At 46.2% G+C, this 27,566-nt stretch overlaps 1 protein-coding gene across 2 annotated transcripts in view; it reads left to right on the plus strand.

The window, feature by feature from the left end:
- GABRB3 (gamma-aminobutyric acid type A receptor subunit beta3) overlaps positions 1-27,566 on the plus strand; it is a 968,583-nt gene that overhangs the window by 722,565 nt on the left and 218,452 nt on the right. For both annotated transcript variants that reach the window (XM_078658235.1, XM_078658236.1), the window contains 2 exons: positions 8,559-8,779; positions 18,862-18,944. In XM_078658235.1, the coding sequence (XP_078514361.1) occupies positions 8,559-8,779; positions 18,862-18,944 (304 nt within the window). The remainder of the gene's footprint in view (positions 1-8,558; positions 8,780-18,861; positions 18,945-27,566) is intronic.

Raw genomic sequence — 27,566 nt, forward strand, 5'->3', positions numbered from 1 at the left:
TAGACCAGACATCCTTGGTGTGGCCTTCTTCCAAACCTTTTGCTATCAGCCTTCTTGCTTTCTGAATTTGGGTTTTGTTGGCATTAGTACTCTGTACACTTTAACACTGCTAACCTGTCCCAAAGTGCATGTGCTCTCCCCCTAAAATGTGGTAAAAGTGGCCTACATCTGATTGGTACATTTAATTTAGTTGTAAGTCCGTATTATATGATACTACATGGTACCCATAGCCTGTAAATTAAATGCTGCTAGTGGCCCTGCAACGCTCATTATGCCACCCACCCACCAATACTGGAGAACCACAGTTTACAGGTAAGTAACTTTTGTTCTTCTTGGATATTGAAAGGTGTTAAAAAATCCCAGTTGCCTAGTTGGCTTTCTTTTTTTGAGGGGATGGCTCTCTCCTTCACCTGTATGCAGCGTAGGCTTGCCACATGGCCTGGCCTTCAGCCTGACCCTGTTTTGAATTTTTTTTCATCGGACCACAGAGCCTACTGCAGTGTTTACAAACTCGTAGATCATTGATAGACCTCCTTAGGATTCACAGACTTCATTACAGGTCGGTGGAACCAGTGGGAGATATAACAAGAATCCAGGATCCCCTACCATTGTTTTGTAAACCCTTGACCAGGTGTTGCAGACCTCAGGGAGCTGTGCTGGGGTTTATCAACTTCATGGTGAAAATAATCTTTTTTTTAAAACAACTTTTGGTCCGAGCGCAGTCCCTATGGTTCTCCCTCCCCGACTGATCCAAGGGGTCACTCAATAAATTCCCTGTGCACTTATGACTCCTTTACTTGTTTTCAGGAGAACCCAGTTCTCAAGTTCCCGAACCGCAACCACAACATTTTCCTTCAAGTCACCATCAGCCAATCAGAGAGTGTCAGGCCCAGTGACACTGTTTTGGTTAGTCAGGAAAGAATGCTACCTAATCAGATCAACGGAACGAATTTACAATATTTGACGGAGTTACACTAAACAAAGCAAAGACACTTCCTTGAGTACCATGACCTTTAGCCATGCACAGCAATGATGGCCACAGGGCATGGCCATTCCTTTGACTAGGCCCTGTGCCCAGTCCACCATGGGCAGCCATACCCTGCTGAGGGCAGCTATTAGGGGCGAGCAGCAGTTTTGGCAGGCAGGTCCCATCCTACCACATGTGGTCAGCAGCGAAGACCCAAGTTGACAGAGCTGGGGGCAGCACCTCCTGCTAAGCTTGGCCATCTGTCATATGTGTCACATTTAGCTATAGGGTCCCATCTCAGTGTGGTAGGGACCCATCTCAGTGTGTATGTCCAACACGCCACTGTGCACAGCAAGGTTGGTTGCATGTCCTGCCCTTCATCCAGGCCCTACGCTAAACTAATACAGGTGCGAACCCATTTTAATGTGTAACAATAACCGTACTTTAACTATAATATCTAAGCTAAATTTCTAATCCATCTTAAGATGCTATAATAATGCTATCCATAGCTTTACTTTCTGGGTTCTTTTTATTACATAAAATAACAAACTTTTAAGAAAGTCTACCCTGCCGTTCAGTGTGTGGACCTGCTTCGAATGGCTCAAGGGAGTGGGTGTAGAATCTGTAGCCAACCCTCACTTTGGTCATGCAGAGTGCCTTGCCTTTGGGTTATGCCACATCTTGAAGTTTGGGCACAGGGCCCGGCCAAAGGACAGACCCTGTGCCCAACCGCTACAGGCAGCCAATCAGCTCTTAGCATGTCCTTTTGCCATGTGAATCAGAGCCTGACCGTTACCAAGCTTTGCTCCTATCATGCCAGGGCAGTCTAAATCTCCGGTGCAAGGCCAAATATGTGAGTAGCTGGAGTTTGCCGCAGCAGTGGGGGTTGGCCGCCCAGAGCAGGTTGGGTGCAAGTCCTGATTGAAGACCATGCCCTGGGATCAAGTCTGGCCAACCGAAGGTGGTTGGACACTGAGCGTGCTGAAGGTCAGAATAACCCAAGGCCATGTTTTTCTTGGGTTGGCTTACTGTGGTGGGTTAGGTGCAGGGAATGACCACAAACCAAGCCCTGCAATTCTCCCCCACTGCACTCCAAAGGCCATTCAGTGAGTTCCAATGCCATGAACAAGGGGTGGAAAGGGTAACTAATAATGGTGATGACCAGAGATGGATGGGAGTCGCGGCATGCATCTCCACAAGACGTGACAGTGTGGACAGTGAGGATTAATTCCAGCACCCCAGTGGCCGTTACACATTAATCACTTTTGTACATAAGCTCTCCATCTATCTCTAATTCATCTGCAACCTTAAACATGGGCATAACCTCCGCACTAAAATCCTTTTTCCTGGGCCACCCACTTCCATTGTACTGTTTGACAGCCTACCATAACAAGTCTTCCTTCTCACATATTAGCAGCAGTCCTGTTAACAAGTACAGAGTAGGATTAAACAGTGTAGAGGTAATTACAACAACACTTAAAACAAAAATTCCACGTTGATTTCTTGGGTTCTTTATTATGTCAAAACGCAACAAACCACCAGCCGACACGTGTTTCATCAGAGAAACAGTGTACTCTGACTCTTCAGGGCTCAAGGTAAAATTAATGGAATGAAGAATCCCTGCACCGCTGATCATTCCAACCCGGTCCACACACACTCTCAATTTTTGGTCCAGTCTGCGAACCAAAACAATGGGTGAAACCCATTCAGCCAAATCAATGGGTTCTATAATACCTTCACTGTTTAAGTCATTGAGCATGTTTTCAAGCTCCTCTTTGACATTAATGGGCACACCTCTTAATTTCTGATCTTATGCAAGTAAATTTTCAATCTGCCTAGTTTCTCTGTGAACACCTCCTTAAACTTTTCGTTGATAAAGGACTCTTTGTCAACGTACCTTGTGACTGCCACTTTTTTTTGCCGTTCACCTTCATCTAATAGAACCAGTTCTTTGGAACGAGGATTGGGAAAGATTCCCAATTTCCATTGACCTTTCCATCCCAAAACATTTATCCCTTTCACAGCAACGTAGAGTTTGACTTGCACAACTCTACTTTTGAACTGTAGAGAGACATTGAAGTACCCTTCCATATCAATTTTACATCCATCAAAACCTCCGGCTCTAATGTCAGGTGGTAACATGTCACAATGTTTGCATGTCTCATTAAGTTTTTCCTTATAATATTGTTCAGAGATTATGGTCCAAGGAGACCCTGAGTCTGCCATGAGTTCCAACTCCACACCATTAACCGCCACTCTGCACATGGGCGCTTTCTTAGTTAACCCTCCTTCTGTAAAATTTAAGTTTGACACTTTCTCTATAATGGACACAATAAAACCTTTGTTATTCTCTCCCACAGTACCACCTTCACACTTATGTGTATCGTCACATCTTTCTAATATGCAAGATACTTTACAACATGTTTGTACTTTACCTCTCCTTTGATCCTTGCACACGCTGGCAACATTTCCTATTCTCCCACATTTCCTACATTCCCTATTTAACGCTGGACATCTCCCATACGACACCATGGTGTCGATTCCGATCCGGTAAAATGCGCTCCAAATGGTCGTACGGAGAGTTTTTTCCCCGTACGAATCGTATCCGTAGACGTCCCGTACGTACGATGAAGTACGATCCGTACTAGGTGCCGAACTCCGTACGAGTCGTACAGGACTCCGTACGACTCAAATCTCCATACGAATCTCACTCGGAACCCGTTGTACGCGACATCGCGGCACGTTTTTACGACCCAGCAAGTACGATTCGTGTCGGGTACGCGCCGTACGACCCTTTTCCTACGGGAGCCGAAAACAGTCGTAAATGCAGAGTTCGCGCCGAAACAGGTACGGAACGCCCCCCCCCCCGGGTACGGCACGTACCCCCCATGATCGCAGGGGTACGCGGCGTACCCCTCTGGTCATGCGGGGTACGTGCCGTACACCCAGCGTACATGGGGTACACACCGTACCCCATGTACAGTGGGTGTACGGCACGTACCCCATGTACGCTGGGTGTACGGCACGTACCCCGTATGACCAGAGGGGTACGCCGCGTACCCCTGCGATCATGGGGGGTACGCGCCGTACGGTGTGTAGGTGATCGTGCGCTTTTCCGTACGAATCGACGTGTACCGTACGAATCGCGTACGGGTCGGCCGATCGGGATCGGAATCGTACGGTCGTACGGCGTCTGTACGAGTCGTACGGAAACGGCTCCGGATACGATTCGTACGCCGGATTATTTTACCGGATCGGAATCGACCCCTATATGTGTTCTAGTACCACATCTATAACATGCTCAACCTTTATCTGCTTTGTCGAATTCTCTCAAATCACCATTGTTATTCCTACGAGATATGTTGGGTCCTGAATTGGATGATTCAGTTAGTTGCTCCTCCAAACGTTTGACTACACACACTTCTTTCCCTCTTTCTGTCTTGTTGTTCACATTCCTTACAGTGTGCATCCACTTCTCAGACTGTTCTAACGCCTTCGGTGTAGAAATAGCCTCTGACAGTTTTGTATCTCCCATCACCCATATTTGTTTCTGTTTTTTTTTGCTTCTAACATGAACAATAATTTGATCCCTGATCATCTCATCACACATGTTACCAAAATTGCACTGCATGCTTAGAGATCTTAGTACAGTTAAAAAATCATCAAAGGTTTCAATTTTGTTTTGCGCTTTTTGAATCTATTGAGAGCAATATTTGTGGTTGGTTTGAATGTTTGTCCAACCTTGATAGGGCGTCTTTGTATATATTAGGGTTCAAATCACCCTCCGCAGATGCCACTTGTGGTAGAGCTCTAAAAATAACTTGACCTTCTGATCCCTTGCAATGTAACAGAATACTTATTTTTCTATCTGCCCCCATGCGTTCTCCATCAATGGCCCTCATGTAAGTGAGAAATTCCTCCTTCCACCTCATCCAAGGTACTGGAGGTTCTCGTTTGTTTTGTAAAAATTATGCAGGTGACTCAAATTGCATTTTTTCCTTATATTACACTTATGCAAAGCAGTGAAATTGTAATAAGGTACTTATTTGAACTGAACTTTGGCAGGCAATGTTAATCTTCAAAATGGTATTTCCCAAATCTGTGCATGAAATATAAATGTCACAAACCAAAACAAGTAACTCCTTTTCAAAGAAGCATAGCTTACTTGGGAGGCTACAATGAGGTGTGGCAGTCTTTTCAGCAGATTTCTTCAAGGAATTAAGTTTTACTCTGGTTTACAATCGGGCGCACACCGCATTGCCATGGAACCGGTAAATTTGAAGGACACAACTAAAATGGCCGCCACGATATGTCTGACGTCACCGCGTTGCGTGCCGGACGCATCAAAACTTTGCGAGCCTCCCTTCCTCAAGAGAATATTGGTGAAAGCGGTGTTCTCGGTCCTCCGAACACTGGCACTCAACAGCTTAGGATCGTAGATATTTACTTTTAAAAATGTCAATGCTCTCGCTCTGCCCTTACCATTCTCTCCAAATCGCGACGTCCTCCAATAATTAGAAAATTGTTCCAAATACCCAAAACTGGTACAAAGAATGCCTCACTTCCATTGCTCACCGCACAGTGTCTCCACAATTCTTTTTTTTTTTAAATCTTCAAACAAAATACTTACCACCCCTAGGGTTAAGGAACACTCTGCTCATGCTGTTTGAGATGGTTGGCAGGCGTGTTCCTGAACCCTAGGGGTGGTAATTGTTTTGTTTGAAGATTAGACAAAATTACAATACCTACTATGAGCATCAGCTTAATAAAGTAATACATATTCTTATAGAGACTTCTAGCCACAGATAACTTACCTTTTGAATAGTGCCCAGGCATCACACTCAATCTGGAAGATTTTTCAGCAGTAACTCATTGCACTGATAGGTGGCACTGTGCGGCTCTGAATAGATATTTTCCCGCTTCAGAAATGACATGTGGAGCCTATATGGGCAACACCTCTGTGCGCTGACGTCAGTTCCTTTCTTTTTGTGCCACCAGAAGCGGATCCTGAGCTCCTTGTCTCTCTGAGTCATACCTCGATTTCTTTTTTCCAAAATTTCTCAGTGTGCATGGGTTGCTGCCCCCTAAAACCAATGTCTGTGACAGACCCCCATCAGGTGTTCCTGTGGTGCTTGGGTTCCAGCCACAACACCAAGGCCTGTTGAGACTGCGCATTGATGAACTCGAAGGCCATCAGGGAACGTGAGGCAAAATGGTACATCGGCCAGCACATTGGGACCATCCCAAGTTGCACTCTGTGCCCAAGGTTCATTTTCAGACCTGCACCTGTTCCTGGTGTTGATGGAACTGCTGCAGTGGCCAGTCTTTGCCACGTGTGAAAGGCTTCAGGTAAGCATAAATAATATAAGAAGTCCAAGCGGGGGTCTGCTCCCCTGCACCACTCGCATTCTCCCAATCACGCACAAGGGTGGCACCATCCTTCTTGATTTCACTCCTGAATATGGCCGAGATCACCACCGATTCCACAGCTGCTTCAGGTACGACCTGAGTACCTGGGGAAATTCGTAAGTTTGGCTTGAGGATTAGTACAGTGAATGTGAAATTTACCATTCCCTTAATGAATCAGTCTATGGTTTCCCTCTTGAGCCATATGGATTACATCTGTGCCTTTGCCTGGAAGATCTCTTGTGGAAAAAGTGAGGTGATCATTGACAGCTGGGAGAGCAATGGCCTCGGTTGTACATACCAGGTATGATTTTTTTAAAAATACTAAATGAAATGCTACTGTATGTAGGATTAAGTGCCCTACCTGCATGTTTCATGTTTGCATGTTTTATGTTTCTTATCCTCCTGGGCCTCTCGTCTACCTTCGACAACGTTCGACGCCATCACTCACCGCACCCTTTGCACAAGACTCCAGGACGCCAGGACCCTCTAATGCCTGGAATGGATCAGACTCTTCCTCACTGGCTGAACACAGAGAGTCAGGCTACCACCGTTCCAATTGGAACCCACAGAAATCAGCTGCGAAGTGCCTCAGGGCTCCTCCCTGAGCCCCACTCTCCAACATCTGCATGGCAGTGCTCGCAGACATCGTCAGGGAGCACAAACTCAACATTGTCTCTTATGCCAATGACACCCAGCTGATCCTCTCCCTCACCAATGACCCACAGTCCCCAAGAGCAACTTCCATGACGGGATGAAGGCTGTCACCATCTGGATGAAGAACAGCTCCCTCAAGCTAGATTCAGAGAAGACTGAAGTTCTCATCTTGGGCTCCACCCCCTCTGCTTGGGACGATCCCTGGTGACCTACAGATCTTGGACCTCCGCCTTGTCCCACAGACCGCGTAAGAAATCTCGGCATCATCTTAGACTCCTCGCTCTCCATGAACCGCCAGATCAATCCTGTCTCATCATCTTTCTTCCACATGTTACCCCTGCTTGAAAGATCTTCATGTGGATCCCCACTGAGTCCAGAGTCCAGAAAGACGGTCTCCCAAGCACTAATCAGCAGCAGAAATGACTACAGCAACGCACTCTATGCTGGCATCATCCAGAAACTCCTCAAGAAACGGCAAAGCATCAAGAACACCTCTGCCAGACTCATCCTCATCATCCCCTGCCACATCCACATCACCAGTCACCTGAGAGCCCTCTACTGGTTCCCAGTCAAACAAAGATAACCTTCAAGCTCACACATGCCTACAAAGTCATACACAACACAGGACCTGCATACTTCAACCACTGCCTCTCGTTCCACGCACCCACTTGAGACCTCCGCTCCGCTGGCCCTGGTTGCCATCCACATATCCTCAAGATCACGGCCTGGGTAAGATCCTTCTCCTACCTCGCAGCAAATACCTGGTACACCCTGCCTCTCCCCCTAAGGCAATCACAGTCACTGCCCCAATGTTGGCCCTTCGACTGAACCTCAGTGCCTTGCAACAGATCTGAAGTCGCCCCCCACCCCCAGTGCCTTGAGACGCTTACGGGTGAGTAGTCACGCTTTACAAGCCACTTTATTGATGGTGCGCTGGGCTACTTAATTCTTTCTTCTACTTGCAAATATGTGGATTTCATGGGTTACTTAGGCAGTTGACAGAAACCTATTTCATGATGAGGGTGGATGGATGGGGAGTGAAGGATTACACCACAGCAACTATATGAAGCATACGTTTTGTGTATGTCCGAGGTTAGGCAACATATAAAGGATGAGAAGCTGTCATATTGGTAATTGGGGTGGTAAATAAAACAAGACTGCATTCACTTTTATGCTGCATAGGATTCTAAAGAGCACAAGATAGCATAGGGTTCTTAGTGCAGAAGCCACTAAAAACCAAACAACTTGATGAGGGGAGAAATTTGTGAATATACGCTTTTGGGTCTACAGAAATTCAACCTGTAGTAAATGTGGTGCCCTTCACTGATGATGCTTAAAAACAAGTTGCATTACTGTGTGTTCTTTTAAAACAAAAATGTGTGATGATCATTTGGTGGCAAAAGTGATTGCTTAAATTTATGAAAAGTGCTTCATCCACCTGCAAATTCATAATCAATAGATTTAACTTTGAAGTTAAACTCCTTTGAAGTGCTAACAAAATATATTTATTTTTTGATTTTTTTTCTAGGATTATACTCTAACAATGTACTTCCAACAATTCTGGAGAGATAAGAGGCTGGCCTATACAGGAATCCCTCTGAATCTTACACTTGACAATCGAGTAGCAGATCAGCTCTGGGTGCCAGACACTTATTTTTTAAATGATAAGAAGTCGTTTGTGCATGGGGTCACTGTGAAAAATCGCATGATTCGCCTCCACCCAGATGGAGCCGTCTTGTACAGCCTCAGGTTTGTGTAATCTCCAAAATTATCTTCCAACTTATATTTACTGATTCTAATAATACAAAACTGTTAGATACCCACTGGGCAATGGGAAATGTGTTCTCAGAAGAGCAAGCTTTGTTCTTTGCATGTTTTGATTGATATGTTCGGTTTGTGTTGACTTATTAGTTCACTATCCTATGCTTACAAATTATTACAATGTTATGCAAAATGTAACTTACTACAACCTCTAATTTATTTATTTATTAAATTTTTACATTTATACGGGGCACGGCTACCCGGAGGTTTCCCGGAGCCTATGGACACGCATCATGAAAAGAAAGGGCCAGGCTCTACCGATTAAATAGCCATGTTTTTAGCTCTTTCCGGAATTTAACATAACTCGTTTAATACCGTAATTGGAGCTGGAGTGAGTTCCACAGGGAAGGAACTAGGTCAGCAAAAGAGCGGCCGCCCATTATGGCTCGTTTTATCCTTGGAACTTGGAACTTCAACTGCTTAGAGGACCGTAGAAGACGTGAGGGGATGTAGGGATGCACCAAGGCACCAAGATAGTGGGGTGCTAAGCCCATATTTATCCTATGCATGTAGCAAATGGCCTTAAATTTAGCACGATTGTCAATTCTCAGCCAGTGAAGTTCACGGAGGGGACCAGTGGTAGAGGCCATTCTGGGTAGCTGGCACAGTTGTCTGGCTGACGAATTTTGGACCACTTTCAGCTTACAAAGCACTTCCTTACTTGCGCCTCGATATAACACATTTCCGTAATCCAGTCTTGACACAACCAGAGCCTGAATGACGGTTTTTTGTGTGGAAGGCGGAAGCATCCAGAGAATTTTCCTAAGCCACTTTAGAATAGTAAAACAGGTAGAGTCAACTTTGACCACTTGTGGCTTCATAGACAACTGGTCGTCAATGATAACAGCAAGGCTGCAAGCTGATTGTGAGGGGAGGGGGAGATTACCCATTGTTACCACTGAAAATGAGGAGTTCCATTTTCCCACCATTCAGTTTCAGTTAGTTAGCGTACATCCAGTTGGATATCTTTTTTAGCCCCAGCTGAAGAGATGATCCCTTAACAGTTACTTTAGAAGATAAAGAAAAAATCAGCTGGGTGTCTTCCGCATAAGAATATATTGCAAGCCCTGCTTCTTCGCATATCGCAGCAAAGGGCTGACACAAATGTTAAAAAGCAGTGGGCTAAGTATGGAACCCTGAAGGACTCCATACCGGGCGTCATGAATCTGAGCGTCAGCAATTGAGGAGAAGACCTGGAAGGTCCTATTGGACAGGAAACTGGACATACACTTGAGTGCTGAGCCGACAATGCCCTTTGACTGTAGAATTTGTAAAAGAGACGTATGGGATACAGTGTTGAACGCAGCACTCAAGTCCAGTAAAATGAGTACCACAGTGTCTTGTCCGACACCGTATGAACTTAGACTGTACTCTGCATAGCAGTCAGTCTTAAATTTAACACTACAATAAGCAACGCCATATTTTTAAATGTATTCATTCTGTTGGTTGCTAATCGCTTTATGTTTTTAACCTGCAAAGATTGTTCTATTTTTATATTGTATTTAATTATGATAATCTAAATTGTGTATATATGTATCTTTATTTTTTGTTATGCTTTTATGATTTCCAACCAAAATCGAAATAAAGCAAGAATTGAATGTTGAATTGAGTACCACAGTGTCACCCCTGTCGTCAGGCTGACAAATAGTCTCAGTCACTCCCAAAAGCGTAGACTCCATAGAAAAGCCAGCTCTAAAACACGATTGGGAGGGATTTAAAAAGTTCTGTAGATCAACAAACTTTGTCAACTAACGATTGATGTGTTTTTCCAGAATTTTGGAGAAAACTGGAAGGAGAGAGATAGGTCGAAAATTGGATAGGACCTCTGGGTCAGAGTTTGCCTTTTTTAACAAAGGAAGGACCATGGCATGTTTCCAGGCCATTGGGACCCTAGCTTCATGTAACGATGAGTTGAGGAGTTCCATGATGATGCTAAGTATAGGGAGATCCAGTTTCTGCAATAAGGAAGCTGGACCAGGATCCTTAGGAGAGCCGGATTTAATACTAGTTAAAATACCAAAATAGGTGGAAAAGTCGAGGGGTGCCCTTTCCTCGATTTGATTACCCAGTTTATCATGAAAGTCCTCCTGTGGCCGAGCCAACGAGGCATCATCGCAATGTAGGGCAGAATTATTGGGTTGTTAATCTTCAATGGTGGTAATGTTATTAAATTCAGAGTAAATCTTATCGATTTTAGTCCAAAAAAATTCTGCGAGGTCATTACAGTTTTTAGAGTAAAGTCCCGGAGGCTGACGCTGACATGCAGCACCTGACAGTTCCCTCACTACTTTAAACAGAACATTAGGACAGTTTTTTGACAGTAGAATGGGATGATTAGCATGCTCAGCCCGAGCAGTTTTACATAATGCATGATAGCTATTAAGAGCTAATTTATACGTGGTTTTAGCAGCTGGCTCATATTTTGTCCTCCAGTGCCTTTATAAAATTTAGCATTTGCTTTTTTCTAGCTCCAGACTTTTGGAAAACCAGGGGGCAGGAGGGCGATGGTGATCCAGTTTCTTGTTGGACAGTGGGAAGCATAGAAAATAGCATCAGGTTGAGAATCAACCAAGAGGTCATAAATATCTCCCTGTGCTTGGGGAGTGACCTACAGCTAAGACTGAAGAAAGAAAATTCAGTCCGGGGAGCAACACCCTCATTGGCCAGACGAGGCTTCATTGTATACTTGTTACGTATAGAATCCTTATGGGACTGTGTTGTAAAAGTATAGCCACAACATCAGCAATTCAAGGAGACTGTATCAGGATTAAGAGTTGAGCAGTTGGGGTCAGGCTTAGGCCAAAGAGCATATAAGGCTTTGAGAGAGTAAGCTTTCTTACTGTTTAAAATTGAAGCAGGGTTTCTGGCCCCAGGCCCCATCCGGCCCTGGAAAGGCGCAGACGGTCTTGCCTTTGGCGCACCACCGGTGCGCCCGCTTCGCGCGTCTGTGGCACAAAGCTGCCAGCGTTTGAATTTAAGGTCTGCCTCCCCCACCTCTAGCACAGAAGTACACCTGCCGAGCGCTCCCTCCACAGCAAACGGGAAAACCCGCGGTGAACCGGGGAGCGCGAGGCAACAAGAGGGCGTCAGAGAAGAGAAATGCAGGTAGGTGAAACTGGGCAAAGTGCAAAAAGATTAAAAAGTCACAAGGAACAAGAAAGTTTAACTTTTAAAAATGTCACACTCAGCCACGAGTAAAACAGCACAGCGCTCTCACCAGTGCGCGTTCGCTAACTGCAGCTTTTAGTAAATCAGATGTTATGTAATGGTGGAGACAGGTCACACTTGAGGCTGAGATCCCGCAAAGTCCAAGCATTGTGACTTCTAAAGAGTAACCTGTTTTTTATGAGGACTGCCTGTCTTGTCCTTGCTCAAGAGCAAAACTTTCTTTAAAGAGATGCATGCAGTTTTTGCGTAGTAATGTTAAAAGAGTAATACAGTTGAGAAGTACAGAACTTGCAATTTGAAACAAATGTACATTGAAGATTATAAAGTAATGAGAAAAATTACACAAACCTCAATCATAAATTTTGTTTTATAACCAAAATTACAGCAATACAAAAAAGAAAGAATAGACGCTTAGGATTCTGTTATTTTTATAATAATTTACATACATTCATCTAGTTGACGCCAAATGCTAATGGTCGATAAAGCTAATCCTATGTGACGAGTAACACACAAATTTCCTTCTTTGTATAGTTAACTGCACAATTACTTTTCCTGTATCCTATAGGTAGGTGGTTAGAATCAGGAACTGCTTAATAAGGGCACATGATTAACCCCTTCCATGCTCATGACGGAACGGTTCCGTCATCAGCGTCGGTGCTCCGGTGCTGATGACGGAACATTTCCGTCATGAGTCAATATGATTTATGACCCTTCAGCACTGCAGCGAAATTCGCGCAGCACTGAAGAGGTTAATAGGAAAATAAACGTTTTGCAGCTTGATCTGGAGTTCAGGTTGGCCCTGACATATCCCACCCAGGTCAGTTGATATCTGTGATGGTCAAACAGCCAGAAACATTGCTACTTATCAGTCTATTAAGTGTTATGCAAACCATTTCATACAACATTATGTACATTATTCCTCAGCAGAAAACAATATGTACAAATGGCCGAATTTCAGGATGTTTGTGTATTGGACGTCTTCGCAAGTTCACTCTTTGGTCAGATCCTATGATCCTCTTGCAGAATCAAAGACCCCAGAACTACATCCTGTGACCTACAGCCATTGTCAATATTTTAAAAGTTTATGATTTTTTCATTAGGAAAGGACTAACAAAGAATGGCATTTGTAGAAGGGTAGCTAGAAGAAACCCCCTTCTCTCTAGCAAGAGAACTGCTGCATCACTTACTTTTTGCAAAACAGCACCTGAATGAACCACAGTTTCAGACATGTGGACGTATCTAAGCCAGAATGTGAAAAATCTAGAAATGGGTTCTCCTTTAAAGTAGGCAGAGAGCTGAGTATTGCACTGATCCAATTATCAGCGGTAAAAGCACAAGATACTTGCCAATTTAAGGATGGATCAATCGGTGTTGAATTCTGAAAGGACTGTAACAAAGGAGTTATGCTATAGAATTAGGTACAGGGCCTGAATATAAACATTTGTGTACTGCTCAAAGTAGAATATTTCTCACTTTTAGGCATACCATGAGTATGTTTGATAATCTGAATTAGGCCCTCTGAGACGGCCTCCTTGCATGGATAATTGAATTTATTGAAAGGACTACCTTCCAGGACTGATGCTTGGGACTCTCCATTAGTCAGGTGTTGGAACTGACACTTTCTGGTTGGATGAGGTAGTACTCTGGCCAGGCAGAACCTACCACTCCCATCAGGGGCAGGTGATTACACAATGTATAACCTGCTTTCACCTTTGGATAAATTAGCACTGAACAGTCAGACTTGCCACTGAGGCAATGTGTAATGCATCGGCATAGCACGTACTTACGATAAATACCTTGAGTGACATGACATAAAAGAGACTTCACTCGTGATGTATGTAAATAATATTTGTAGTCAAAATACATAATATTCAAAACAACATGAACATAATGTATTTCTGGGCATAAATCACACTTGGGATTATTCCTAGCAGCACTAGGCCCTGCCATGTTCAAATGACATCAGCAAAATGCACACTTGAGAAAGATCCTATTCTACCAACCCCCCAGTCCCCCCAGCACCCTTATGTGGTGCAACACGTTGTCCACCCCAGGCCCACCCTAGCAATTCTTACAAATCAATATCACTAGGGGTGAACCCGGGACACAACGATATCAGAAATATGTACATACACAGAATTCTATCCCTTTCTAGCACCACTGTGGGCTTAGACTATGTGGGGAAAAACCAATGTCAAACGCAATACTTTTTTGGCAAGAAATCAACATATCAGGAAAACCGCCGTCCAGTGTTGTGACTCACAGGTGACTCCCCACTGTCACTCCCACACACACACTCCCAACCACTATGCGGTGCAGTGGATATCAGGCAAGTCTGGACGGAAGCGCTCACACACTTAGACACGCAGCACCCTAATGCGGTGCAACTGATACCCAGCAGGTCAATTGATTACACACTGCAGACCTGTGGCCCCAAGCCTCCCTCTGCCCTCCAACTCACCCTGACTATCCTACCCCCTCCTGATTGGAGAAAGAAGCAGGGAGGGCCTCTCAGAAGAAGGAAGCACCCCGTAGGTACACGTTGATCAGAGTCGCATCTATTCAATCCGGGCATATTATCAGGTGTGCAATAATATGGTCTGGCCACACACAATAAAGAGTTACAAAATCCATACCTTTTTGGAAATGAGGTACAACGTCCGGTGCACGTCGATTTTGGCAGCACCAGACAGCTCTAATCACACACACAATGAAGAGTTGCAAATTCTGTGCTTCCCTGGAAATGAGGTACAACGTCCGGTGCACATCTGTGTTCGTCGCATACGACAGCTCCGGTCACACACACAGGCGCAAGTTGAGCAATGCCTCACGAGGTAGAATGGGGCACTACTATGGCTATGCCCCCACCTCTGAGGGTTGCAACCTGTGAATCGGACTGGGATTAGTGAAAAACTCGGGTCCGTAAGTGGCGATCAGCGCCATCTTTGAATGTGTGAGAAGTAGATATTAAAGCTATGGTGTTCTGTTTTATTACTCTTGATTTAATAACAACTAGAAGCCGTTATGGATACCTTTGTCGTGTAGTGTATAGGAACTGAATATAAACTCAAACTAAAGAATTTATGTCTTTTACAAGATACCATCCATGGTGCGTCCAATTTTTATTTACTCACAAATGCTGTAACCTAATGAGTGTATCTACTGTCCATATATATATGTATTAGTAGTTATAGTTAGGACCTAGTTACCACAGGAAAATTGCAACTTTCTATTCCCGATAAATTTGATGCTGATTGACGAATCTTCGCGAAATTTTCAAAACTCGTGGGGTGCTCCAGTCCGCTCCTATCTTGAAAGTTTCGGGGTGATCCGGCAAGCAGGGGCCAAGAAAAAAGGGGTCCAAAACGTGTTTTCCCCCATACAATTTTCAATAGGAAACTTTAGACGCGGCTACAGCCCGAACTGCTGAACCAAATTGCACCAAATTTGGCAAATAGGTAGCCCTTGGTGCAGAAAGATCCCTTTTTGTTAAATGGTGTAAATTCAGTAGTTGCTGAGAAAATCTAAATTAAAAAGTTTCGATATCTACAGGCGCCCAGGTTCCGCACACCCTCCCAATCACGAGCGTCATGCTAATTGGCTGACAACACTCCAAACCAGGAAGTGTTGGCAGCCATCTTGTGCCTTGGTAGAACCGAGGCACAAGAAATCAGTAAAACAAATGCGAAAAAAAGAGGAAAGGGGGCAGGGTAGAAACACCCTGAACCCCTAGGCCTGCTAAGGGGTTCCCACAAGGACCCCCTAGGCCCCAAAAAAATATATATATTTTTTTTAAATCACGGGATTGTGCGGAGGATCCGCAGATCCGGATGCGAAAAACATAACCGAAGCATGGGCTCCCGCGCTTCTTTAATATTTAGCCCCCAGGTGGGCTAAGTACCAGGGGCAACCTTAATATTGTAATGGGGGGCCCAAAGGGGCCCCCCAGCCCCGGTGACCGCTACCTCTACGGGGCTTGTAAATTAAATGGGAGGGGGGGTTCAAAGGCCCCCCCAAGCCCCGGGGACGGCCACCCCCTGGGCTTTTTGAAAATATTGGTGGGGGCATCACGGCCCCTCGCAGCCCCGGGGACCGCCGCCCCCCCCGGGCTTGTATTTTTAAAAAAATACCTACCTGTGTGGGGGGTCTCGAACCCCCCCTACACGCCCCAGGGACCCCCACCTCTCTGGGCTCTAATTATTTGAATTGGGGGGTCTGTGACGGACCCCCAAGCCCCGGGGACCACAACCCCCTGGGGCTTTGCAAATGTTGGGAGGGGGCCGCGTGGCCCCCCTCCTGGAGCCTGTGATTGCCCTGGGGACCGACACCCCCAGGGCCAGCTCCTGCAGTGTCCCGGGGTGCCCGCGCATGGGACACTGCTGTTTGCTATGGCAGGGTGGGAGCCTCGCGGTTCCCCCCGCCATAGAAAACTGCTTTGGTTTTTGGAACCGAGTGCAGGAAACCTGATCTCTCTTCCAAAAACCAAAGCCGATTGCTTTTCCACACGGGGAGCTGCATCTTAGCAGCTCCCCATGTGGAAAAGCAATGCCGGCTCCCGCAGGAGGTGGGGAGCCGGTGTACTGTGGGGGGATGGGGGGCCATGTGGCCCCCTCCTCAAAACTTAAAATAAATAAATAAACAAAAAACAAAGGCCGGCCCCAGGGGATGGAGTCCCTTGGGCCATAAACGGCCTGAGGAGGGGGGCAAGGCAGCCCCCCTCCAAAGAAATAAATAAATGGTCATGCTCTGGGGAGGGTGTCCCCGGGGCCAATTATGGCCTCGGGAGGGGGGCCATCGCCCCCTTCCAATTTATTTAAAAAAATAAATACAATTGGGGTCAGGTCCTGGGGGGTGGGGTCCCCAGGGCCACAAACACAGGAATAGAAGGGGGGCCACACAGCCCACTTTCTTAAAAAAATAAAATTAAAAAAAGACCAGCATTGCGCCGGAGGCCATGCCCCCTCCCTGCAGCACTCTGCAAACGCGCCCACCGGTGCGTTTTACAGATGGGAACTAATTTCCCATGACTACTGGGGGTCCCTGGGGGCCAACTAGCCCACCAGGAACATCCAGTATGCTCCAGGGAGCTGCATTGCAGAGAGGTGTTAAGAGGCCACGCCCCTTTTTACACCTCTCTCCAACGCAGCTCTGTGGCGCTTAATGGAGGGACCTGGTGGGCTAGTTGCACCCCAGGGACCCTCAGGATTCAAGGGGACTTAATCCCCCAACTTAAAACGTGTCATGGGGCGCGTTTGCACAGGAGTGAAGGGTGGGGGCGGGGCCTGAGGTGACATGTGCACAAACACGCCCTGTGGCGCATTTTAAGTTGGGGAATTAATTTCTCTTCGATCCTGAGGTCTCCTGGAGGCAAACTAGCCCACCAGGTACCTCCAATAAGCGCTAGAGAGCTGCATTGCAGAGTGTTGTAAAAAGGGGCCATATGACTATTGCAGAGCTTGACTAACGTGTACCAGGAAGCACACGTGAAAACAAAGGAGGCCGGTAGGCACTCCCAAAAACTCCTATAGGGGCCCCCGACAGTTCGATTCGTGCACATGCACTTCAGTAGCCGAACTGCTCATCGGAGACCTTTCACAATGCACATGTGCACCAAAGCATAATGCAGCCTGAAAATTATTTACTGCTTATGTTTTGTGGTGAAGCCACAATCGCTACATGTTCTGCATTTCTCAAAGCGAAAGCACATTCCAGTTTTTTCCTTTTATTCTTTCCACTGCTATAAAAAATGGAATATGACTTAGGTTTAATAAGGCTTTGCGCGGTCGCACATGGACTCAAAGCAAAATGAAGCAGCCCAATGATATTTACATTCCAGCACACAAAGTATTTTGCGCTGGAAAGTTGCTGTTTTCTCAGCATATCAAAGTAATGTAACTAGGGTGTTACTTGGATAAAAAGCGCACACACCCATAGGTTTCAAAGCAAAGCCTGATCTACTAAGATAGCTAGATTCTGCTTTGTGTGAAAAGCTAACACCTTGAAACAGACTTTAATAAAGGGAAATGTTTTTATTTCTCAAAAAAACACACACATTTGCATGTCTGCTGAAGTGCACAGCACATATCTCATGCATTGAATCCTTCTTAAATGTGTCTAGGCATAGGAATTAGTTCTGGAAGGGTATGCCTTCAGTACAGATTCGATGCTAGACAGTGCATACCTACCTCCGCACCATGGTGCGACCCTGTGTGTCATGCAAGTCAGCCTAATTAGAGTGCCAGTGCAGGGGATGAGAACAGCAGTAGCCCAATCTTACATATGGCTCCGCACTGTGTCTTCCCATTTTCCTAATACATCAGATTTTGTTACTGCACAATGTTACACGAAAACCTAGTAAATCAACCCCCTGGTATTCTCATAGTTCTCTGATATTGTGAGGTTGATGGACCAGTGGTTGAAGATTGAGACTTCTTGTGACCCATAGAAATGGCCTTAGATACTGCACCCTGCAGTAGAGGCCTAAGGTTCTGTTGCCTGCTACAGCAAACGTTCTATATCATTCAATGGACTGCTAGCAAAATCTTCAGTTCCGCAGCCTTCCTCAAGGGACCTCTTGTAACAGCCTACATCGACAAAGGTCTAATGACTTTTTAGAGGCATGCAAATGTGAATGTCAGTAGTTTAAAGCCAACTATTGTTGCAATTGAATTTCCTGCCATATTATTCAGAGTCTAGAGGTTTGACAGACAGTGTCTGTCATAGATGTCTTACACATACTTTTAGATACTTCATCTTGTTCACTCTTTTAAGGAAGCTCACAATTTGGAACTATGCAAACAAGATTGTTTACTTTTTTAATCGTATAATTTTGTTTGTTTCAGAATCACAACAACTGCAGCATGTATGATGGATTTGAGAAGGTACCCACTGGACGAACAAAACTGCACTCTGGAAATAGAAAGCTGTACGTAATCATTTGTATACACAGACACTTTAATTCAGTAATGCACTCTTGTTTTAAAGGCTTCTGATCTTAAGAATCGTGTGAAACACTGCCTGTATTGTGACGTTTACCTTTCATAAAAGCCGAACGTTTGTTTTAATTTGTGTTTTGTATAGTTGGTGATTTAAAAACAAATACTCGATTGAGAGACACAAAGCATAAAACACTACACGATGTCAGTCTGATTAGGCACTGCCTGGATACCGATCTAAAACACAGGAGAGCTTATGCTAACATTTAATCAGTTATAGCTATAACAGGGAAACGTTTCCATGCAATTTACTTTCAGTTTGCTTTATTGTGCATGAGTTGTCTAACTAAAAGACCCCTGGGTCATGAGAGAGACCCAGTTATGATTAGAAAGTCAGCTCTACATGTGCATGCATTTCGCTGTTCAAACTAATCATTTCCCACGATTCATGAAGCCTATAGAAACTTCATAATTGGCTTCAAGAAGCTTTGCTCAGTTTCTGCTACCTGAAGGGAATTATGGTTCTCCAGTATTGGATCTCCCATAGATTCACATGCTTGAATCATTCCCCGTAGTCGAAGTGGGAGTTCCACAGTACCAATGTAATGCAGTATGTATTCGTATCATAGGCTATAATGGCAATAAAAAGTCAGTTTAATAGCCTATCCATGTATTTTTCTTTTAAATTACCATACCTGAACTATAATCAATCAGGCGACCGCACCGTCTAGAACACTCCCAACAGAGTCTGAGTCCCTGAGAGTTTCTATGGCATGTCATGGGAGCGATTCTCGCTGAGTTCTGCTCAGTTTAACCTTTACAATTGAAGATTTGTCTACAACTACTATGTCTTATACTTCTAATAAACGCCTCTTCTGATCCTGCAAAACCTGCGGGAAGAAAAGGCTACATGTGGATGATCCACACAGAGAGTGTCTTAACTGCCTCTACCCTCAACATTACGTAAAAGAGGGCAAAATGTTTCACACCTTTTCCTATAAAACCTTAAAGGACAGGGAGGGAAGGCTACTTCTATGACACAGAAATCTCAAACTAAGAAATCAACCACTTCTGAGGAAGAAAGCAGTACATCTGTGAGAACCCTCAAAAGGTCCAGATCATCTGACTAAGGGATATCTGAGGAAGGCAAAAAGGCCTTGAAAACGCATCATAAGACCCTCTAAGAAAGGAGAAACTAAAACTCACCTACACAGAGGCAGCCTCCTCTCAACCTAGTACTTCATCTGTGAAGTAAGCCTTCTTCCTCTTCTGAACCGGCGATGACAAAAAATCCTCTCAAAACCCATCGAAGTTGGTATTGACTATGATGTTCACCACCGTCTCGTCCAAGAGAGCATTGTTGCCGAAGATATCGGCGACAGCCATTGAAACACCCATCCTGTCGACAAGAGTACTAGCATCGATTAAGACACCGTCGACAGCAGTGTTGCCCCGGATGACAACATCGACAAATAAAGCATTCTACGGCAACACCGCCGAAAACAGCACTGTGACGACAACAAAATCACAAAAACAACAAAAACAGCTTTAAGATCTAAATTGACATCCCCTAGCAAGGCCTCACCTTTGCCATCAAGTCCTCTATTGGACCTGAAGGAGTCGGACGACTACGGGCCATTTGGGGCAATGTGCAGCTCATCAGAGCTCCAGGTCAAATACCAGGAGGAAGATGATGATGAGGAAAAGCATTATCATCAATATTATGCACCTCCTAAGTGGCATTATGAACATCATCAATACCATCCTCATCACAACCCAGGTATCATGAAGTGCAAATGCCCATATTGCTAGTCCAGGATCTAAAGTACATGTAACTTGATTATAGAAAGAGGTTTCTTGACCCTCCACAGGAGCATCCTGTAGCACCACCTCAGCTTACCTCTCCTGCTATACCAAGGCATATTCGTCTACCCATAATCCCCAGGATGACACCTGCCCCTAACATAGCGGTGCCACCAATTGGACCAAACGTCTTCAGAAGATGAAAGTGAGGAAGGCGAAATCCCTCACTCCCAACCCCCTCAGGATGAGTGGGATGTCTACCTGGTCCCCACTCCATTGCCTCCACCTGCCGTGTAGTTCCTATATAACCCCAATCAGGATCTGCACGATTGGATAACATAAACTGTGGGATTGGTGGCAGACTGATTCCATGCACCCCCACCGGGTATGTTAGCTTGTCTGTATCAGCTAGCTCACAGTGCCACTAGAATCCCCTCTTATCGGGGACAGCATAGTTCTCTTCCAGGGGATCCTCATCAATAGTCATAAGCATTAGAATATTCCCGCCCATGCGCGGGACCCCGGAAACACTATATTATATGTGCCCCACATATATATACTCATATATATATATATATATATATATATATATATATATATATATATATATATATATATATATATATATATACATATATATATACATATATATATAAAAACATGCAATAGCAGCCAAATCACATCAGAGCTGGAATATGCTGTGAAGAATTTCCACCATACATGAATAATATGCATTAGAAACATGAGAAACAACAGAAAAGATTGTTTTAGAACTGTTTTAATGCTTAGGCAGCAGTAGAAATTCTTATAACACCCTGAAAGCATAGAAAGCTCCCAGGCTGCATTGCATACACACAGTCTAAAAAGACTGAAAAGCTAACCTGTAGCTGAATACCGAAAAACTGACACCGTGCCTTTAAGGCACCCATGAACCCCTGTATCCCATCATGCCTCAGGGGTGACAGTTAGGTCAGTTGTTCTTTCCGGCTCCTTCAGGAAGGATCCTGGTAACACAGCTCCACTAATTTTCTGTTTTCTGACAGAAAATTACTTCATTCTTAACAACTTTTTCTATTACTTTGACATTTTTCATCAAGTCAAGTAATAATCTGTCTTTTTTACTAATTTTAGTGAGCATTTTCAGCTGAGAATGCCTTCACTTTTTGACAAATGCCCTTCTTGTGGCAACAAGAAGGCAAAATCAGACAACCACGATGTTTGTATCCTGTGTCTGCCTGAAGAACATGATCCAGGCACCTGTCCTCACTGCGAGCACCTGTCAGGAAGAACTCTCAAAGACAGGGAGAGAATTCGCATCTATGGCCTGGCTCACAGGTCATCCAGAGGAAGGTCTCCGGTGAAGAAGGGCTCCAAGAAGGCTAGAACATCTTCAAAAGAAAAGTCTTCTCACCCTTCAGCTTCAGCGTCAGGCTTGGCGCTGAGGAAAGAACCACCGGTGGGTCATTCATCGTCAAAACTACCGTCGACGGCGGGCTCGCCGTCGAAAAGAAGACCAGGTACGTCGACGACGTCGAAGGATCCAGCTCCGTCGTCGAAATCCCCTCCGCCGTCATCAGCCGGGCGACGACCGGCGTCGAGAGATGTGACTCCGCCGCCGTCAACCGGGCGACGGTCAGCGTCGAGTTCCAAGGCCCCTCCGCCGTCGTCAACCGCGCGACGATCGGCGTCGAGGGTGGTCACTCCTCCGCCGTCATCATCCAGGCGGCGACCGGTGTCGAGAAATGTGACCCCTCCGCCGTCGTCTAAAAAACGACGTTCGGCGTCGAGGACCAAGACCCCTCCGCCGTCGACAGTAAAACGTCAATCGGCTTCGAGGACGCAGTCTCCGTCGACGTTTCGTCCACGTTCGGCGTCGAGGGTGACCAATACCCCTCCGCCGTCGTCACACAAACATTCGACGTCGAGACAGAGGGCTCCGTCGACGGCTGGTCATCAACGTTCGACGTCGTGACAGAGGGCTCCGTCGACGGCTGGTCATAGCCGTTCGACGTCGAGACAGAGGGCTCCGTCGACGACTGGTCATAGCCGTTCGATGTCGAGACAGAGGGCTCCGTCGACGACTGGTCATCCCCACTCGACGTCGAGAGAACATCGATCCTTGCATCGATCGCCGTCGAGGCATTCAAGGTCGATATTGCTGGATCCGCCGACTCCCCGAAAGCATTCGGCGTCGAGAAAACGTACGACGCCAGAGCGTTCGACGTCAAGACATTCCTCTGTGATCATGGTTACGGAGTCAGCTTCTCGCCATTCTTCTTCACAGTCTTCTGGCCCCTCAACAACATCTTCGTGGTCCAGAAGTCCTGTCCTCGGATCTCCTGTGCGTCAGCCAGATCCTTCGGCTGCGGAGGTCAGACTGTCTCCCAGATGGTATAAGTCATTGGACCATTGGCGAGATTCAGGGGCTACTAAACGTAGAGACTGGTGGATGAAGTGGACAGGCGTAGTCCTCCCAGAAAATCTCCTGTGAAAAGACCAATCAGATCTCACTCTCCCAGAATGGAAAATCCGGTGAGATCCCGATCTCCCAGAGAAGATCCTGTCAGATCTCGTTCACCAAGGAGACAGGATCCGGTTAGATCTCGCTCTCCTAGAAGGGAAGAGCACCCAAGAAAGTCACGTGAGAGGGTACACGGTGCTCACCATAAACATCGCAGAACTCCGTCTACTTCCTCTACTTCTTCGACCAGGTCTTCCAAGAGGGATTACTCTCCTACTTTGACAGATAGTCCTACTTCCAGATCCTCTCCAGTCGATGACATCGGCACTTATCTGGATGTCCTGCAAAGAGGAGCTCAGAAGCTGAGCATTGAAATGTCTGTCCCCCAGGTTACTACGACAGTCATTTTTGAAACTTTGCACAAAAAATCTATCTCTCGTCCACTGTTGCCTTTAGTCCCGGGAATTATGGATCCGAGCAAGGACGTTTTCCTAACTCCGGCAGCCATCAGAGCGGTGCCAGCCCGCATACAGAAGAAATACAAACCGGCTTCTTCTGACCCAGTTTTTGTAAAATCTGACCCTCCAGCAGACTCTGTGATAGTGGCAGCGGCAAGGAAGACACATGCAGTTGCTGCTTCCTCTTCAGTCCCACCAGATAAGGACAGTAAATCTCAGGATTCGTGGGGTCGCAAAGTTTGCAATTCAGCTGCCTCCACGCTTAAGGTCTCCAGTGCGGCCGCACTGCTGGGTAGATACGACAGAGCCTTATGGGACTCCATGGAGAGGTTCAAGTCCAAACTGCCAAAGGATGACCAGAAGGACTTCGAAGAAACTATGACTGAAGGATGCTTGGTGGCGAACCAGTTGATAAGCACAGCAGTGGATGGTGCAGTGCTTGCGGCAAATTCCTACTCACATGGGGTTTGTGCCAGAAGGTCGGCTTGGTTGCGCCTCATGGGGCTGAAGCCGGATGCTCAGCATTGCATCCTTAATCTTCCCTTTTCGGGTTCCTCTCTCTTCGGAGAACATGCTGACGAAGAGATGACCCGTATGAAGACTGAACTGGATACGGTGAAAGCGGTGGGTTTGGAGAAGAAAAAAGAGTTCAAACGCAGCTACAAGACCAACAGGGGGAGAGGGGCTCAACAGAGGGTTCAAACCCCTCTGTGGTCCCAGAATAAGAACCAAGGAAAATCACATTCCGAGGCAAATCCAACAGAGGTAGAGGAGGTCACCAGCAGTCCTCTACCACCACGAGAGGAGGAAAGGCTTGATCAGTGGCTTCCTCTGGTGCCGTTGCCCACTCCAGTGGGAGGAAGTGCTTCACAACACCTGACAGAGTGGGTCAGCATCACAAAAGATCAGTGGGTGCTGAATATACTGCGCAATGGATACAGGCTACGTTTCCGTGCGCTCCCGAAAAGCATTCCTCCAAAGACCTCTTGCCCTCACCAGCTGAGCTTGCTCCGCAGAGAAGTGACAGTCCTCCTACAGAAAAGAGCTGTAAAGGAAGTTCCTCTCTCTCAAAGAGGAAAGGGAGTCTACTCAAGATACTTTCTTGTCCCCAAAAAAGATCAGGAGGACAAGTTCAGGCCTATACTAGATCTGCGTCTCCTCAACAAAGTCATTGTCAGAGAAAAGTTCCGCATTTTAGCTCTTCACCAAATATGCCCACATCTTCAAACCGGAGATTGGATGTGTTCAGTGGATCTGCAAGATGCATACTTTCACATTCTGATTGCTCTGCAGCATCGCAAATACTTGAGGTTTGTCGTAGGAAGCAAACACTACCAGTACAAGGTGCTACCCTTCGGACTCAAGTCCGCACCACGAGTCTTCACCAAATGCATGGCAGTGGTGGCGGCTTTTCTTCACAAGAAGGGACTTTTCATTTACCCATACCTGGACGACTGGCTCCTAAAGGGCCCGTCTCCGGTACAGGTGACGCAAGATCTGAAACTTTGTCTGCACCAGTTGCACAGGCTCGGTCTCCATGTGAACCTGGAGAAGTCAGTCCAGCGGCCAACACAGTCCATCCACTACCTAGGCTCCGTTCTGGACACAAAATTGGGAAAAGCGTTTGCTTCGGAGGAGAGACTTTTTTCCATGAGGCAGAAGTGTGGGATTCTATTAGAGTCTCGGCTTCCGACAGTCCGACAGGTAGCCTCCCTGCTGGGTTCCATGGCGTCCTGCATTTTTCTCATCCCTAACGCCAGGCTGAGAATGCGCCCTATACAACAGGCTTTTGAAGACCAGTGGGACCAGGCGACAGGGCGGTGGGAAGATCATATCACTCTTTCCCAGACAGCGAAGGATGCCATCAAATGGTGGACTCGGACCAGGAATGTGCTGGTAGGAGTATCTTTTCATCAGCCACTACCTACCCAGTCTATAGTGACAGATGCTTCTCTTCAAGGCTGGGGAGCGCACATGGGTCCCCTCCAGATTCAGGGTCAGTGGTCTGCACAGGAGCAGACGTACCACATAAACATGTTGGAGCTCAGAGAGGTGTTTCTAGCTCTCAAAGCTTTTCTTCCAGCGATCGAGTCCAACTCAGTCTTAGTTCAGACAGACAATACAACCACCATGTTCTATCTGAACAAACAAGGAGGCACACAATCTCGCCCTCTCTCCCGGGAGGCTCAATCCATCTGGCACTGGCTTCTCTCTCGAAACCTTTCAGTGGTGGCGGTGCACCTTCCAGGCGAGTTAAACATCAAAGCAGACGCACTCAGCAGGCCCTTCGAAGATCAGGCAGACTGGGTGCTAAACGACAAAGTGGTAGAGGAGCTTTTTTGTTGTTGGGGTCGTCCAGCCATAGACTTGTTTGCGGACGAAGAAAACGCAAAATGCCACGCCTTCGCGTCCAGATTCCACCGGCCAGGGACGCAGGGGAACGCTCTCCTGATGGATTGGTCGGGAACGTTTGCTTACGCGTTTCCTCCCCTGCCTCTGATTCCGAAGGTGGTTTCCAAGCTCCTCAGGTCGGACATAGAGATGATCTTGATAGCTCTGGATTGGCCACGTCAGTGGTGGTACCCGGACCTGCTGCATCTGTCTGTGTGTCCACACAGACGACTTCCGTGCAACCGAACCTATTGATCAAGATGAACGGGAGGATACTGCATCCCAACCTCTCATCACTGAACCTGACAGCATGGCACCTGAGGTCCTGCAATATGGACATTTGAATCTGCCTCCCGACTGTATGCAGATTTTAAAGGAGGCTAAGAGGCCTTCCACGAGAGCGTCTTATGCGTTCAAGTGGAAAAGGTTCTACATATGGTGTAGGGATCATCACTTGGATCCAACTAAAGGGCAGGAGGAGGTAATCCTGCCATACCTCCTTTCCTTGGCAACTTCTGGTTTGAAATATGCTTCCATTAGAGTGCATTTGTCAGCCATAGTAGCATACAGGAAATCCCCTGATCAGATCTCTTTCTTTCAGGTTCCGGTGGTTAAGGACTTCCTCCAGGGGTTAAAAAAAGTTTATCTCCCTGTGCGAAATCCTTCTCCTTGGGAGTTGAACCTGGTTTTATCCAGGTTAATGTCACCTCCTTTCGAGCCCATCCACAGGGCCTCTTTGCAACATCTCTCTTGGAAGGCGGCCTTTTTGGTGACGATTACCTCAGCTCGCAGAGTAAGCGAAATACAAGCGCTCTGTGCAAAGGAACCACATACTGTTTTCCACCAATATAGAGTAGTCCTAAGGGCTCATCCAGCTTTCTTGCCCAAAGTGGTTTCTGATTTTCATATAAATCAGTCCATTTCCCTCCCTTCGTTTTTTCCAAATCCTACGACCCCAGCCGAGCGGTCACTGCACTCCTTGGATCTTAAGAGAGTGCTCAAGTTCTATTTGGAAAAGACTAAAGGGATCAGGAAAACTGATCAACTGTTTGTGAACTATGGTTCAATGAGGACGGGTTTTCCAGCGGCCAAGAGGTCCATCTCCAGATGGATTGTCTCTTGCATTAAATTGGCCTATCAGCTTGCAGGCAAGCCTTTATTGGTGTCACCCAAAGCGCATTCCACTAGAGGGAAAGCCGCTACAGTAGCTTTCTTACATGACATTCCAATGTCAGAAATATGCAAAGCTGCAACCTGGAAATCAGTTCATACGTTTACGAGACATTACTGTCTCGAATCTGATTCCAGGGCTGATACTCAAGTAGGGCAAGCCTCCTTGAGAAATCTGTTTGGGTAGCCTATAGCCTGCTTAGGCTTGTTGATGAGATTATTGTCTTGTCATTCCTTTGCCCGCAGGGATGAGGAGAGGCTCGCTATTCTATTCTAATGCTTATGACTATTGATGAGGATCCCCTGGAAGAGAAGGATTAGTTACTTAC

This window comes from Lissotriton helveticus, chromosome 8 (genome assembly GCF_964261635.1).
Source record: "Lissotriton helveticus chromosome 8, aLisHel1.1, whole genome shotgun sequence".
Taxonomy (NCBI): Eukaryota; Metazoa; Chordata; class Amphibia; order Caudata; family Salamandridae; genus Lissotriton; species Lissotriton helveticus.